General features: G+C 40.1%; 2 protein-coding genes across 12 annotated transcripts in view; both read right to left on the bottom strand.

The window, feature by feature from the left end:
- The window catches only part of LOC111189602 (translation initiation factor IF-2-like), a 117075-nt gene that overhangs the window by 34798 nt on the left and 65301 nt on the right, over nt 1-16976 (bottom strand). The window lies entirely within an intron of this gene.
- Nucleotides 1-16976, bottom strand: part of LOC103041333 (NACHT, LRR and PYD domains-containing protein 12-like) — a 92733-nt gene that overhangs the window by 12838 nt on the left and 62919 nt on the right. For 7 of the 8 annotated variants that reach the window (XM_049476967.1, XM_049476966.1, XM_049476968.1 and 4 more), the window contains 3 exons: nt 16132-16305; nt 14839-15012; nt 7860-7906 (listed from right to left, as the gene is read on the bottom strand). The exons of the other annotated variant lie outside the window; for it this stretch is intronic. In XM_049476967.1, the coding sequence (XP_049332924.1) occupies nt 7860-7906; nt 14839-15012; nt 16132-16305 (395 nt within the window). The remainder of the gene's footprint in view (nt 1-7859; nt 7907-14838; nt 15013-16131; nt 16306-16976) is intronic. 8 annotated transcript variants of the gene reach the window in all.

Here is a 16976-nt window from a genome sequence, read left to right as displayed (position 1 = left end):
AGTGTATTTGTATGTAGCGTGTGTGTATGTAGTGTGTGTATGTAGTGTATTTGTATATAGCGTGTGTGTATGTAGTGTGTGTATGTAGTGTATTTGTATGTAGCGTGTGTGTATGTAGTGTGTATGTAGTGTATTTGTATGTAGCATGTGTGTATGTAGTGTATTTGTATGTAGCGTGTGTGTATGTACTGTATTTGTATGTAGCGTGTGTGTATGTAGTGTGTGTATGTAGTGTATTTGTATGTAGCGTGTGTGTATGTAGTGTGTGTATGTAGTGTATTTGTATGTAGCGTGTGTGTATGTAGTGTGTATTTGTATGTAGCGTGTGTGTATGTAGTGTGTGTATGTAGTGTTTTTGTATGTAGCGTGTGTGTATGTAGTGTGTGTGTATGTACTGTATTTGTATGTAGAGTGTGTGTATGTAGTGTATTTGTATGTAGCGTGTGTATGTAGTGTATTTGTATGTAGCGTGTGTATGTAGTGTATTTGTATGTAGCGTGTGTATGTAGTGTATTTGTTTGTAGCGTGTGTATGTAGTGTATTTGTATGTAGCGTGTGTGTATGTAGTGTGTGTATGTAGTGTATTTGTATGTAGCGTGTGTGTATGTAGCGTGTGTATGTAGTGTATTTGTATGTAGCGTGTGTGTATGTAGCGTGTGTATGTAGTGTATTTGTATGTAGCGTGTGTGTATGTAGTGTGTGTATGTAGTGTATTTGTATGTAGAGTGTGTGTATGTAGTGTATTTGTATGTAGCGTGTGTATGTGGTGTGGTGTATTTGTATGTAGCGTGTGTATGTAGTGTATTTGTATGTAGCGTGTGTGTATGTAGTGTATTTGTATGTAGCGTGTGTGTATGTAGTGTGTGTATGTAGTGTATTTGTATGTAGTGTGTGTGTAGTGTGTGTGTATGTAGTGTATTTGTATGTAGCGTGTGTGAATGTAGTGTGTGTATGTAGTGTATTTGAATGTAGTGTGTGTGTATGTAGTGTGTATGTAGTGTATTTGTATGTAGCGTGTGTGTATGTAGTGTGTGTATACAGTGTATTTGTATGTAGCGTGTATGTAGTGTCTGTGTATGTAGTGTATTTGCATGTAGTGTGTGTGTATGTAGTGTGTGTATGTAGTGTGTGTATGTAGTGTATTTGTATGTAGCGTGTGTGTATGTAGTGTGTGTATGTAGTGTATTTGTATGTAGCATGTGTGTATGTAGTGTATTTGTATGTAGTGTGTGTGTATGTACTGTATTTGTATGTAGAGTGTGTATGTAGTGTATTTGTATGTAGAGTGTGTGTATGTAGTGTATTTGTATGTAGCGTGTGTGAATAGTGTGTGTATGTAGTGTATTTGTATGTAGCGTGTGTGTATGTAGTGTGTGTATGTAGTGTATTTGCATGTAGTGTGTGTGTGTAGTGTGTGTATGTAGTGTATTTGTATGTAGTGTGTGTGTATGTAGTGTATTTGTATGTAGTGTGTGTGTATGTAGTGTATTTGAATGTAGTGTGTGTGTATGTAGTGTGTGTATGTAGTGTGTGTGTATGTAGTGTGTGTGTATGTAGTGTATTTGTATGCAGCGTGTGTATGTAGTGTATTTTTATGTAGTGTATTTGTATGTAGTGTGTGTGTATGTAGTGTGTGTATGTAGTGTGTGTATGTAGTGTATTTGTATGTAGTGTACATTTGTATGTAGCGTGTATGTATGTAGAGTGTGTATGTAATGTATTTGTATGTAGTGTGTGTGTATGTAGTGTATTTGAATGTAGCGTGTGTGTATGTAGTGTATTTGAATGTAGCGTGTGTGTATGTAGTGTGTGTATGTAGTGTATTTGTATGTAGCGTGTGTTTATGTAGTGTATTTGTATGTAGCGTGTGTGAATGTAGTGTGTGTATGTAGTGTATTTGAATGTAGCGTGTGTATGTAGTGTGTGTATTTGTATGTAGTGTTTGTATGTAGCGTGTGTGTATGTAATGTATTTGTATGTAGTGTGTGTATGTAGTGTGTGTATGTAGTGTATTTGTATGTAGTGTGTATGTAGTGTATTTGTATGTAGTGTGTGTATGTAGTGTATTTGTATGTAGCGTGTGTATGTAGTGTGTGTATTTGTATGTAGTGTTTGTATGTAGCGTGTGAATGTAGTGTATTTGTATGTAGCGTGTGTGTATGTAGTGTGTGTATGTAGTGTATTTGTATGTAGTGTGTGTGTGTGTAGTGTGTGTGTATGTAGTGTATTTGTATGTAGCGTGTGTATGTAGCGTGTGTGTATGTAGTGTGTGTATGTAGTGTATTTGTATGTAGTGTATATTTGTATGTAGAGTGTGTGTATGTAGTGTGTGTGTATGTAGCGTGTGTATTTGTATGTAGTGTATATTTCTATGTAGCGTGTATGTATGTAGAGTGTGTATGTAATGTATTTGTATGTAGTGTGTGTGTATGTAGTGTATTTGAATGTAGCGTGTGTGTATGTAGTGTGTGTATGTAGTGTATTTGTATGTAGCGTGTGTGTATGTAGTGTATTTGAATGTAGCGTGTGTGTATGTAGTGTGTGTATGTAGTGTATTTGTATGTAGCGTGTGTGTATGTAGTGTGTATGTAGTGTATTGGTATGTAGCGTGTGTGTATGTAGTGTGTTTGTATGTAGCGTGTGTGTATGTAGTGTGTGTATGCAGTGTATGTGTATGTAGTGTGTGTATGTAGTGTGTGTGTATGTAGTGTATTTGTATGTAGCGTGTGTATGTAGTGTATTTGTATGTAGCGTGTGTGTATGTAGTGTGTGTATGTAGTGTATTTGTATGTAGTGTTTGTATGTAGCGTGTGTGTATGTAGCGTGTGTGTATGTAGTGTATTTGTATGTAGCATGTGTGAATGTAGTGTGTATGTATTGTGTGTATGTAGTGTATTTGTATGTAGCGTGTGTGTATGTAGTGTGTGTATTTGTATGTATTGTATATTTGAATGTAGCGTGTACGTATGTAGAGTGTGTATGTAGTGTATTTGAATGTAGCGTGTGTGTATGTAGTGTGTGTATGTAGTGTATTTGTATGTAGCGTGTGTGTATGTAGTGTGTGTATGTAGTGTATTTGTATGTAGCGTGTGTGTATGTAGTGTGTGTATGTAGTGTATTTGTATGTAGCGTGTGTGTATGTAGTGTATTTGTATGTAGCGTGTGTGTATGTACTGTATTTGTATGTAGTGTGTGTATGTAGTGTATTTGTATGTAGAGTGTGTATGTAGTGTATTTGTATGTAGCGTGTGTATGTAGTGTATTTGTATGTAGCGTGTGTATGTAGTGTATTTGTTTGTAGCGTGTGTATGTAGTGTATTTGTATGTAGCGTGTGTGTATGTAGCGTGTGTGTATGTAGTGTGTGTATGTAGTGTATTTGTATGTAGCGTGTGTGTGTGTATGTAGTGTATTTGTATGTAGCGTGTGTGTATGTAGTGTGTGTATGCAGTGTATTTGTATGTAGCGTGTGTGTATGTAGTGTGTGTGTAGTGTATTTGTATGTAGTGTGTGTATGTAGTGTATTTGTATGTAGCGTGTGTGTATGTAGTGTATTTGTATGTAGAGTGTGTGTATGTAGTGTATTTGTATGTAGAGTGTGTGTATGTAGTGTATTTGTATGTAGAGTGTGTGTATGTAGTGTATTTGTATGTAGCGTGTGTATGTAGTGTATTTGTATGTAGCGTGTGTATGTAGTGTATTTGTTTGTAGCGTGTGTATGTAGTGTATTTGTATGTAGCGTGTGTGTATGTAGTGTGTGTATGTAGTGTATTTGTATGTAGCGTGTGTGTATGTAGCGTGTGTATGTAGTGTATTTGTATGTAGCGTGTGTGTATGTAGCGTGTGTATGTAGTGTATTTGTATGTAGCGTGTGTGTATGTAGTGTGTGTATGTAGTGTATTTGTATGTAGCGTGTGTGTATGTAGTGTATTTGTATGTAGTGTGTGTGTATGTACTGTATTTGTATGTAGAGTGTGTGTATGTAGTGTATTTGTATGTAGCGTGTGTATGTGGTGTGGTGTATTTGTATGTAGCGTGTGTATGTAGTGTATTTGTATGTAGCATGTGTATGTAGTGTATTTGTATGTAGCGTGTGTATGTAGTGTATTTGTATGTAGCGTGTGTGTATGTAGTGTATTTGTATGTAGCGTGTGTGTGTAGTGTGTGTGTATGTAGTGTATTTGCATGTAGCGTGTGTATTTGTAGTGTGTGTATGTAGTGTATTTGTATGTAGCGTGTGTGTATGTAGTGTGTTTGTATGTAGCGTGTGTATATGTAGTGTGTGTGTTTGTAGTGTGTGTATGTAGCGTGTGTGTATGTAGTGTGTGTATGTAGTGTATTTGTATGTAGCGTGTGTGTATGTAGTGTGTTTGTATGTAGCGTGTGTATATGTAGTGTGTGTGTTTGTAGTGTGTGTATGTAGTGTGTGTATGTAGCGTGTGTATTTGTATGTAGTGTGTGTATGTAGCGTGTGTGTACGTAGTGTATTTGAATGTAGCGTGTGTATATGTAGCGTGTGTGTATGTAGTGTGTGTGTATGTAGCGTGTGTATGTAGTGTGTTTGTATGTAGAGTGTGTGTATTTAATGTGTTTGTATGTAGCATGCGTGTAGTGTAATTGTATGTAGTGTGTACGTAGTATGTTTGTATGTAGAGTGTGTGTACGTAGTGTTTGTATGTAGAGTGTGTGTATGTAGTGTATTTGTATGTAGCGTGTTTGTATATAGTGTGTTTGTATATAGCGCGTGTGTATGTAGTGTATTTGTATGTAGTGTATTTGTATGTAGAGTGTGTATGTGGTGTGTTAGTATGTAGTGTGTTTGTATGTAGTTTTTGTATGTAGAGTGTGTATGTAGTGTATTTGTATGTAGCGTGTGTATGTAGTGTATTTGTATGTAGAGTGTGTATGTGGTGTGTTAATATGTAATGTGTTTGTATGTAGTTTTTGTATGTAGAGTGTGTATGTAGTGTATTTGTATGTAGCGTGTGTGTATGTAGCGTGTGTGTATGTAGCGTGTGTGTATGTAGTGTATTTGTATGTAGCGTGTGTGTATGTAGTGTATTTGTATGTAGCGTGTGTGTATGTAGCGTGTGTGTATGTAGCGTATTTGTATGTAGCGTGTGTGTATGTAGTGTATTTGTATGTAGAGTGTGTATGTGGTGTGTTAGTATGTAGTTTTTGTATGTAGAGTGTGTATGTAGTGTGTGTATGTAGTGTATTTGTATGTAGCGTGTGTGAATGTAGTGTATTTGTATGTAGCGTGTGTATGTAGTGTATTTGTATGTAGCGTGTGTGAATGTAGTGTGTGTATGTAGTGTATTTGTATGTAGTGTGTGTATGTAGTGTATTTGTATGTAGCGTGTTTGTATATAGCGTGTGTGTATGTAGTGTATTTGTATGTAGCGTGTGTGTATGTAGCGTGTGTGTATGTAGTGTATTTGTATGTAGCGTGTGTGTATGTAGCGTGTGTATATGTAGCGTGTGTATATGTAGTGTGTGTATGTAGTGTGTGTATGTAGCGTGTGTATTTGTATGTAGTGTGTGTATGTAGCGTGTGTGTACGTAGTGTATTTGAATGTAGCGTGTGTATATGTAGCGTGTGTGTATGTAGTGTGTGTGTATGTAGCGTGTGTATGTAGTGTGTTTGTATGTAGAGTGTGTATTTAGTGTGTTTGTATGTAGCGTGTGTGTACATAGTGTATTTTAATGTAGCGTGTGTATATATTTAGTGTGTGTGTATGTAGCGTGTGTATGTAGTGTGTTTGTATGTAGAGTGTGTGTATTTAATGTGTTTGTATGTAGCATGCGTGTATGTAGTGTAATTGTATGTAGTGTGTACGTAGTATGTTTGTATGTAGAGTGTGTGTACGTAGTGTGTTTGTATGTACAGTGTGTGTATGTAGTGTTTTTTTATGTAGCGTGTTTGTATATAGCGTGTTTGTATATAGCGTGTGTGTATGTAGTGTATTTGTATGTAGCGTGTGTGTATGTAGCGTGTGTGTATGTAGTGTATTTGTATGTAGAGTGTGTATGTAGTGTATTTGTATGTAGCGTGTGTGTATGTAGTGTATTTGTATGTAGCGTGTGTGTATGTAGCGTGTGTGTATGTAGTGTATTTGTATGTAGCGTGTGTGTATGTAGTGTATTTGTATGTAGAGTGTGTATGTGGTGTGTTAGTATGTAGTGTGTTTGTATGTAGTTTTTGTATGTAGAGTGTGTATGTAGTGTATTTGTATGTAGCGTGAGTGTATGTAGTGTATTTGTATGTAGTGTGTGTGAATGTAGTGTGTGTATGTAGTGTATTTGTATGTAGCGTGTGTGTATGTAGTGTGTGTATGTAGCGTATTTGTAAGTAGCGTGTTTGTATATAGCGTGTGTGTATGTAGTGTATTTGTATGTAGCGTGTGTGTATGTAGCGTGTGTGTATGTAGTGTATTTGTATGTAGCGTGTGTGTATGTAGAGTGTGTATGTGGTGTGTTAGTATGTAGTGTGTTTGTATGTAGTTTTTGTATGTAGTGTATTTGTATGTAGCATGTGTGTATGTAGTGTATTTGTATGTAGCGTGTGTGTATGTAGTGTATTTGTATGTAGCGTGAGTGTATGTAGTGTATTTGTATGTAGCGTGTGTGAATGTAGTGTGTGTATGTAGTGTATTTGTATGTAGCGTGTGTGTATGTAGTGTGTGTATGTAGCGTATTTGTAAGTAGCGTGTTTGTATATAGCGTGTGTGTATGTAGTGTATTTGTATGTAGCGTGTGTGTATGTAGTGTATTTGTATGTAGCGTGTGTGTATGTAGCGTGTGTGTATGTAGTGTATTTGTATGTAGCGTGTGTGTATGTAGAGTGTGTATGTGGTGTGTTAGTATGTAGTGTGTTTGTATGTAGTTTTTGTATGTAGTGTATTTGTATGTAGCATGTGTGTATGTAGTGTATTTGTATGTAGCGTGTGTGTATGTAGAGTGTGTATGTGGTGTGTTAGTATGTAGTGTGTTTGTATGTAGTTTTTGTATGTAGCGTGTGTGTGTGTAGTGTATTTGTATGTAGCGTGTGTGTATGTAGTGTATTTGTACGTAGCGTGTGCGTATGTAGTGTGTGTATGTCGTGTATTTGTATGTAGAGTGTGTATGTAGTGTATTTGTATGTAGCGTGTGTGTATGTAGTGTATTTGTATGTAGCGTGTGTGTATGTAGTGTATTTGTATGTAGCGTGTGTGTTTGTAGTGTATTTGTAGTGTGTGTATGTGGTGTGTTAGTATGTAGTGTGTTTTTGTATGTAGTTTTTGTATGTAGAGTGTGTATATAGTGGTGTGTTAGTATGTAGTGTGTTTTTGTATGTAGTTTTTGTATGTAGAGTGTGTATATAGTGTATTTGTATGTAGCGTGTGTGTATGTAGTGTATTTGTATGTAGCGTGTGTGTATGTAGTGTATTTGTATGTAGCGTGTGTATGTAGTGTATTTGTATGTAGTTTTTTATGTAGCGTGTTTGTATGTAGTGTGTGTGTATGTAGAGTGTGTATGTGGTGTGTTAGTATGTAGTGTATTTGTATGTAGTTTTTTTATGTAGCGTGTTTGTATGTAGTGTTTGTATGTAGAGTGTGTGTATGTAGTGTGTGTGTGTATGTAGTGTGTGTGTGTGTGTGTTGCGTGTATGTGTAGTGTTTGTATGTAGTGTATGTGTTGTTTATAGTGTGTGTGTGTGTGTGTGTGTGTTGCGTGTATGTAGTGTGTTTGTGTTGCGTCTATGTAGTGTGTGTGTTGTGTGTGTATATAGTGTGCGTGTGTGTGTGTGTGTGTGAGTGTATTGTGTGTATATAGTGTGTGTGTGTGTGTGTGTGTGTGTGTGAGAGAGAGAGAGCTTACATTTTTTGAATCCAGGTTTGATTCTGATCTTCCCTCCATGTTCCACTCTAAACACACACACACACACACACACACAGAAACTGATTTATAAAGAAATACTTTGTGTGAAGTTGAGTGAACATTTGAGGAGGTTTGAGGCGTCAGTATTCCATCAAAAGATCAGAGAGAGCAGAAATTGGTGACATCATGTGGTAAAGTACGGAACTGCAACGCATACTGAATAAAATCAGATTAAAAACGGAAGATTTAGTTGGATTAACTCTTACTTCTCTAAATATTTTTCTGTCTGCATGTGTTTATAGTAGTGAAGGAATGATATACAGGTCTGGGTTTTCAGTGGATTCATTTGGTCACAGTTTTGATCTAAATGAGGAAACTGTAAAAACACCAGAGTCTACCACTGATCTCCTGTGTTATTCAGCTGAACTGTCTCACCGCTCTTGATATTTTTACTGACTTTTATTTTTGTATTTTGGTTTCACCACAATTTTGGATTGTCCTTTTTCAATAAAGAGGCATCCACAATCGTGAAACAGGAGTGACTTTGGTTCCAGGTGTGTCATTGGGGACTTCAGAATTGGGGAAATGTTGAGATTTAACCTGCTAAAAGCTCATCAATAATGTAAAATGAACTTTTTAAACCAGACACTACACTGAGATTTGTGGAGTTTTGTACTGTGGAGTTGTTTGTGTTAAAGTAGGAAAAAACTGCTCTGAGTTAAGTGGGAGTTATTTGAGACAGCGCTTTGCAGGACTAAATATTGTGCTGGATTTTGTTAAAGTAGAGTTTAAAAGTAGTAGTTTTAAAGTAGAGTTATTATTTCACTCAAGTGAAGGTTAACTTTCGGTTCTAAACTGAGACTGAAAGCAGAGACAAAGCTCCTCTTAAAAATAATATATTAATTAAGGTACAACCCCAAATCAGAAAAAGCTGGTATTGTATGGAAAATATCCTCTCCCTGGGCTGCCACCTTATCGTGGTGGAGGGGTTTGAGTGTCTCAAGGATCCTAGGAGCTATGTTGTCAGGGGCTTTATGCCCCTGGTAGGGACACCCAAGGCAAACAGGTCCTAGGTGAGGGACCAGACAAAGTGCAGCCCAAATGACCCCAATGAAGAGAGACAACTTTTGCCCATGGAGCTCGGCCGGCATAGCCCGAAGAGGAGACAGGAGCCCCCCTTCCCATTGGCTCACCACCTGTGGGAGGGGTCAAAGGGGTCTGTGCAGTGTGATTTGGGTGGCGGCCGAAGGCAGGGACCCTGGCGAAATGATCCTCAGCTGCAGAAGCTGGCTCTTGGGACGTGGAATGTCACCTCTGTGGAGGGGAAGGTGCCGGAGTTGGTGTGCGAATTAAAGAGGTTCATGTTAGAAATAGTCAGGCTCACCTCGAGGCACGGCTCTGGCTCTGGAACCAGTCTCCTTTAGAGGGGTTGGACACTCTTTCACTCTGGAGTTGCCCCAGGAGAGAGGCGCCGAGCTGGGGTTGGCATACTTGTTGCCCCCATCTCGTGGCCTGTACGTTGGGCTTCAACGCAGTGAATGAGAGGGTAGCCTCCCTCCGCCTACGGGTGGGGGGGACGGCTCCTGACTGTTATTTGTACCTATGCACCGAAGAGCAGTTCAGACTACCCACCCTTTTTGGAGTCTTTGGAGGGGGTGTTGGAGAGCACCCCTCCAGGGGACTCACTTGTTCTGCTGGGGGACTTCAACGCTCACGTGGGTAATGACAGTGAGACCTGGAGAGGTGTGGTTGGGAGAAATGACCCTCCCGATCGTAACCCGAGTGGTGTTTTGTTATTGGACGTCTATTGGTGCTCATCATGGATTGTCCATAACTAAAACCATGTTCAAGCATAAGGGTGTCCATATGTGCACTTGGCACCAGGACACCCTAGGCCGCAGTTCAATGATAGACTGTTGTCGTGTTATCTGATCTGCGGCCGCATGTCTTGAACACTCAGGTGTAGAGGGTAGCGGAGCTCTCCACTGACCACTACCTGGTGGTGAGTTGGCTCCGATGGTGGGGAAGGATGCCAGTCAGACCTGGCAGACCTAAACTAATTGTGAGGGTCTGCTGGGAACGGTTGGCAGAGTCTCCTGTCAGAAAGAGCTTCAACTCTCACCTCCGGGAGAGCTTCAAACATGTTCCGGGGGAGGTTGGGGACATTGAGTCCGAGTGGGCCGTGTTCCTCACCTCCATTACTGAAGCGGCCTATCCGAGCTGTGGCTGCAAGGTTGTCGGTGCCTGTCGTGGCGACAATTCTCGAACCCGCTGGTGGACACCGGCGGTGAGGGATGCTGTCAGGCTGAAGAAGGAATCCTATCAGGCCTTTCTGGCCCATGGGACTCGGGAAGCAGCTGACGGGTACCGGCAGTCCAAGCGGCATGCGGCACGGGTGATTGCTGAAGCAAAAACTCGGGCGTGGGAGGAGTTCGGAGACGCCATGGAAAATGACTTCTGTACGGCTTTGAGACGATTCTGGTCCACCATACGGCGTCTCGGGGGGAGCAGTATCCCACAAACACTATTTATAGTGGGTGTGGTGTGCTGTGGACCTCAACTTGGGACTTTGTGGGCCGGTGGGCGGAAAACTTCGAAGACCTCCTCAATCCCACCACGGGAAGCAGATCCGGGGGACCTTGGGGTGGGCTCTCCAATCTCGGGTGCTGAGGTCACTGAGGTGGTTAAAAAGCTCCTCTGTGGTGAGGCCCAGGGGTGGATGAGATTCGCCCGGAGTTCCTTAAAGCTCTGGATGTCATAGGGTTGTGATGGTTAACGCGACTCTACAACATTGTGTGGACATCGGGGGCAGTTCCACTGGATTGGCAGACCCCCCGGGTGGTTGTCCCCTTATTCAAAAAGAGGGACCGGAGAGTGTGTTCCAACTACAGGGGAATCACACTCTTAAGCCTCCCTGGTAAGGTCTATTCGGGGGTTCTGGAGAGGAGGGTTCATCGGATAGTCGAACCTCGGATTCAGGAAGAGCAGTGTGGTTTTCGTCCTGGCCGTGGGACACTGGATCAGCTCTATACCCTCAGCAGGGTCTTGGAGGGGTCATGGGAGTTCGCCCAACCAGTCTACATGTGTTTTGTGGACTTGGAGAAGGTGTTCGATCGTGTCCCTCGGGGAGTCTTGTGGGGGGTACTCTGGGAGTATAGGGTACCGGGCCCTTTGATACGGGCTGTCAGGTCCCTGTATGACCGGTGTCAGAGCTTGGTCCGCATTGCCGGCAGTAAGTCGGACTCGTTTCCAGTGAGGGTTGGACTCCGCCAAGGTTGCCCTTTGTCACCGATTCTGTTCATAACTTTTATGGATAGAATTTCTAGGCGCAGCCAAGGTGTTGAGGGGATCCATTTTGGTGGCCTTGGGATAGCATCTCTGCTTTTTGCAGATGATGTGGTCCTATTGGCTTCATCAGCTTGTGATCTACAACTCGCACTGGAGCAGTTCGCAGCCGAGTGTGAAATGGCCGGGATGAGAATCAGTGCCTCCAAGTCTGAGGCCATGGTCCTGAGCCAGAAAAGGGTAGAATGCCTTCTCCGGGTTGGGGAGGAGGTCCTGCCTCGAGTGGAGGAGTTTAAGTATCTTGGGGTCTTGTTCATGAATGAGGGGAAGATGGAGCGGGAGATTGATAGACGGATCGGTGCTGCCTCAGCAGTGATGCGGGCGCTGTACAGATCCATCGTGGTGAAGAGAGAGCTGAGCCAAAGCTTTCGATTTACCGGTCGATCTACGTTCCTACCCTCATCTATGGTCATGAGCTTTGGGTCATGACCGAAAGAACGAGATCACTGATACAAGCGGCCAAAATGAGTTTCCTCCGCAGGGTGTTTGGGCTCTCCCTTAGAGATAGGGTCAGTCATCCTAGAGATAGCTCAGTCATCTGGGAGGGACTCAGAGTAGAGCAGCTGCTTCTCCACATCGAGAGGAGACAGTTGAAGTGGCTTGGGCATCTGATTAGGATGCCTCCTGGACAGCTCCCTGGTGAGGTGTTCCGCGCACGTCCCACTGGGAGGAGACCCACGGGAAGACCCAGGACACGCTGGAGGGACCATGTCTCTCAGCTAGCCTGGGAACGCCTTGGAATTCCCCCGGACGAGCTGGCCCAAGTTGCTTGGGAGAGGGAAGTCTGGGTTTCCCTGCTTAGGCTGCTGCCCCCGCGACCCGACCCCAGATAAGCGGAGGAAAATGGATGGATGATGGATGGATGAATGGAAAATACAAATAATCGTCCATTTTACTTTGATTTTTATTTGATTGCAGAGGGAACCAAAGACTTGCCTGGTTTGTCTGAAAGACGTAATTTAATTTATTATTGTGTAATATTCCTGCATTTCAGGCCTCCAAGACATTCCAAAACAAGTTGAGAGAGTAAACCATTTTTTAAAAACTTGCCATTCTTTCTCACAACATTAATAACTGTTTTTTCCACCCTGCAGTCCAGCATTTGCAGTGAGTCTTTCACAGAGCTGTGGAGGAATGTTCTGCTCTTTTTTACAGAATTGTTGTAATTTCACCACATTGGAGAATTGGAGTGGGGTACTTTTACACAGGACCATGTAGATTTGGATTTTTGGATAATGAATCCTTAATATAAAAACTGCATTTTGTGTTTACTTGTGTTGTCTAACTAATATTTAAAGTATATAAATATAAATATTTATAATCACATTCCTTACTTTCCCATTTTGTTTCTGATTTGGGGGTTTATCATTTATAAACATATTTCAGTCTAAGAGTGTTGATATGTTAAGATCATGTTATTTATATTTTTCAGATAAGAGGTTTACTATGTAATTTCAAAAACTTATTTATGCTGTTTTTTAACAGAACAAAAAAGTGAATGTGCAGGCATGTTTACACTGCACACATGTAAAATCAATTACTGCATTTTGGAAAAGATATTTTATAAAAGATATAAAAGATATAGAGCTCTATTGTTCTTGTTGAATATGCTGAATTTTTTCTAAATATTTCCACATCCAAATCACAGTTTTAGTCAGTATGTGCTTATTTTTTGTGATTTTTGGACACTAACCGAATAAGAATATTTGAAAGGTGGGAACTGTTAAATCACTTTCAGTACATAGGCAGTAAAAGCTGTGATTAGTAAAAAAAAAATCAGGTTATTAACAGAGGAAGTACATTAAACAGTAGTAATGACAGTTTCTTGTGGGCTTGCAGAAAAGAGTTAAATATTACTAAAGTTTGTTTTAGTATTCATATTCATACCCGAGTGTACTCTTGTCACAACTACTGTTTTTAATGGACCAGATATTTTCCCAGGAATTATTGGGCAAAAAATATTTTATCATAATTTGAAAATAATTGTATGCCACTGGTCATTAGGAAACTTCAAAAATTTCAATATTAAAAAAAGTTTAAATATTCTAAAAAAAAAAATAAATGTTACAAAAAAGCACAGTTTTTAAATAAAGTCAACAAACAAACTATCACATTAACGGGATCTCTAGAAATTAAGGGCGCTATTTTAGTGATCCGTAGGCGAGTTGTCAACTGTGCAGTATTCAGCTAGATTTAGGGTGTGTTAGTGTGTCTTTACGATGGGAAAAGTTGCTTAAAAGAGGCTCAAAATGCGAAAACGGCATGTATCGTGAAATAAACAAATCACCATGTCACTTGCCATTCCCTTTAAGAGCCAGGTGCGGTCTGACTTTGGGGTATTAATATTTAAATGGCGCAGCTCCCTGGACTTGTCCAGTGCTTCTCATCAGCATAAATATATTCAAAATCACCATTGCTGTTTATTTTCACGCTTTCCACCAGAGTTGTTTAGTCTGTTGGTGGGGTGTAAGATAGCAATTAGCATTATGACCAACTTGCACAGGGTGTAGGTTAGCACCCTAAGTGTTCAGAAAGGATCCTGGTTTTGCAGTAACTGATTATTCTTATTATAAAGATATGGACTGGTTGCTGGAGTGCTTGACTCTCAGTGTGTATAAAGTTAGTGGGGATCAGTTTTAATCTTGTAATCTTTCTCCCGATTCTGCCTCTAATGGTCACAATGCTCAGGGCAGCTCTCCATCACTGGCTCCATGACCAGAACCAGCTAAACGTTTCAACCTGGTCTGGGGTAATACCGAAACCTTGGTTCTTTTTACCACCTGAAATATGAGCCGAAATTAAAGCCGAATTACAGCAAAGTACTTGGCATTTAGTGCAGATAGCATGGGCATAAAACATGGCTGTGTAAACAAAAATAAGACAGAATAGACCACTGAAGTCGTGTTGTCATGTTGTAGTCGACGTCATGTTGTTTATGCCCATATTTGAGGTTCCGTGCCTAAGCGGTCCATGTAAACGGCGACTTTGAATGGGCTTTTTTTAAAAACTGGCCTCTGTCACATTCTGTGGTTAGTAAATATGTTCACATCCCTGTACGTTTTCTTCTGTATAAATTTACCTCCTAAATATCACTGGATCCTTTGAATTATGAGATCATTTAAGGGTAGTAATTAGAAAAATACTAGGTTTAAGCTAATGCTTAACTGACGTCACAGCACAGCGGCTGGAAATGAGCCCGTACTGGATTCTGCATAACAACAGCGAACTCCGGTCAGATCGCGTTTTGGATTATTATGCTTCTTCAAAAAGGATCATTAAAGCATTTAAACAGGTGAAAACTCTTTCAGTAATGTTGAGCAGTGTGATGTTGAGCAGTGTGGTCTGTGTTAATTTTTCTCGTAGGGAAAAACCGCAAAGACACGGAAGCCATATGAGGACTACACCCTGTTTACCTGGTGACTACAACTAGATTCAATACAGGTCCCACAATGCAATGTGTTTCACAGACTTAACCCCTAACTTTCTCTACACTCTGCTTCCCCATGAGGCACAGTGCATACACAGAAAATTTTCCTCTGGAAGAGCACAACAGGCAATATTGAGAGTGACAAAAATATACAACATTCATTTATCTTACAATAAGTTGATAACATAATTATCAGTTCAGACCTACCTGAGTTTCTCCAGTTTGCAGTGTGGATCCTCCAGTCTGGCAGAAAGGAGCTTCACTCCTGACTCTCCTGGGTGGTTGTAGGTCAGATCCAGCTCTTTCAGGTGGGAGGGGTTTGAAATTAGAGCAGAAGCCAGAGAACAACACCCTTTCTCTGTGATCATACAACCAGATAATCTGCAGACAGAGCAAGAGAATGTGTGAGTGACAAAAAAAAACTAGAAATAAGGAACAACATAATGCACTTTAATATTAATAAGACATTTACTCACAAATAACACTACAAAATCTGAAAAAATAAAAAAAAACTATAGAAAACTGAAGTTTCTTAACACAGTTAACCAATTCAAGAAACCCAAAGCTCAATACTAAGCATCTCAGTGAATATAGCAGTGGCATAGATGTGCACCAAATAATTAAGTTCATATTTTCATCGAATTAGAACTGCTGAGTATAAAATCTCAGGAATTACCATATAAATGGCCAGGCGGAAATATGTAATGTACAGTATTTAGTAATGTGTACACTGCACCTTTGAGACATTCTTACGGTAAGTGTGGGCATGTGTGTAGCTACACTGAGAGCGTAGAGAGAGAGCAGTGTGTTGTGCTGTACCACAGAGTGTGTGTTGGTGCTGCATTTGCTCAAGTATGAACTAATAAATAAGCAAATGAAATACCGCCAGAGTAAGACCAAGTGTCCAATCTCCTGCACCTAAGCTCGTTATCTGACAGAAAGTCATAGAGAGGCGGAAGGAAAGAAAGACGGCAAGAGAGAGACAGAGACATAGAAACAAACAGATAGAGGGAGAGATGGAGAGACAAAGAGAAACAAACAAATGGAGAGAAAGATGGAAAGAGAGAGACCAATAGAGAGAAACAGAGAGAAAGAGAAACAGATGGAGAGAAAGAGACAAATGGAGAGAAAGATGGAGAGAGACCAAGAGAGAGAGGGAGAGAGATTTAGAGAGAGAGAGAGAGAAACAAATGGAGAGCAAGAGACAGCGCGAGAAAAAAAGTCTGAACCAGAGCGTTACAGCTGTATACTGGATTGGAGCATTTCAGTCATTCATCCAAAAAAAATATCTGCATGTTGGGCAGAGGCGGGACATATTATGGCAAAATTTAGGGTCAAAATTAGGTTCAAACTAGCCGTAAAAAAATTGCATTAAATTTTTTAATTAAATTTATTTATTTTTTTTTTTACTTGTTTCTGATTCCAAATTAACAGCGTCTGTTAACAATTTAATGTTGACAGCCCTAAAAAATTAAAATGAAAAATCACAGAAACACTGACCTGAGAATCCGCAGTTTACAGTGTGAACTCTTCAGTCCAGCAGAGAGCAGCTCCACTCCTGAATCCTGCAGGTCATTGTTACTGAGGTCCAGCTCTTTCAGGGAGGAGTTTTCCAGGTTTAAAACTGATTCCAGATTTTCACACGTCTTTACTCCAAGATTACAGGAAGCTAGTCTGAAAATTTATTAATAATTTTACAATGAACCCAAATAAGAATATTTGAATGGATTGACAAAGGACAGAAAAAATAATTACACTGTGAAATTTATTGTCTGTCATAAGAAATTACATCTGTTGTAAAACTATGACATAATTTCAGAAAAAGAACATCATACTGAATGTAAAACATGGTGGTGGTAGTGTGATGATCTGGGACTGCTTTGCTGCTTCAGGGTTTGAATAACAGGCTGTAATAGATGGAATCAGGAATTTTGCTGTTTACCAGAAAATCCTGAAGGAGAATGTCAGGCCATCTGTTCGTGACCTCAAGCTTAGGTGTACTTGGGTTCTGCAGCAGGACAATTATATGAAGCACACAAACAAGTTCACCTCTGAATGGCTTAAAAAAATTAAATGAAAGTTTTCATGCTGGAAAAGCCTCCAATATGGCTGAATTAAAACAATTCTGTAAAGAAGAGTGAAACAGAATTCCTCCACAGAGATGTGAAAGACTCACTGCCAGGTATCAGTAAAGCTTAATTGCAGTTGTTGCCGCTAAGGGTGACAAAACCAAGTTATTAGTTTTAGGGGGCAAACACTTTTTCACACAGGGCTAGATTGGTTTGAACACTTTCTTTCCTTTAATACATAAAATTATTATTTAAAAAGCGCTTTTTATATTTACT

Source organism: Astyanax mexicanus, chromosome 4 (assembly GCF_023375975.1).
Source record: "Astyanax mexicanus isolate ESR-SI-001 chromosome 4, AstMex3_surface, whole genome shotgun sequence".
Classification (NCBI taxonomy): domain Eukaryota; kingdom Metazoa; phylum Chordata; class Actinopteri; order Characiformes; family Acestrorhamphidae; genus Astyanax; species Astyanax mexicanus.
This window is presented reverse-complemented; position numbering and strand designations above follow the sequence as displayed.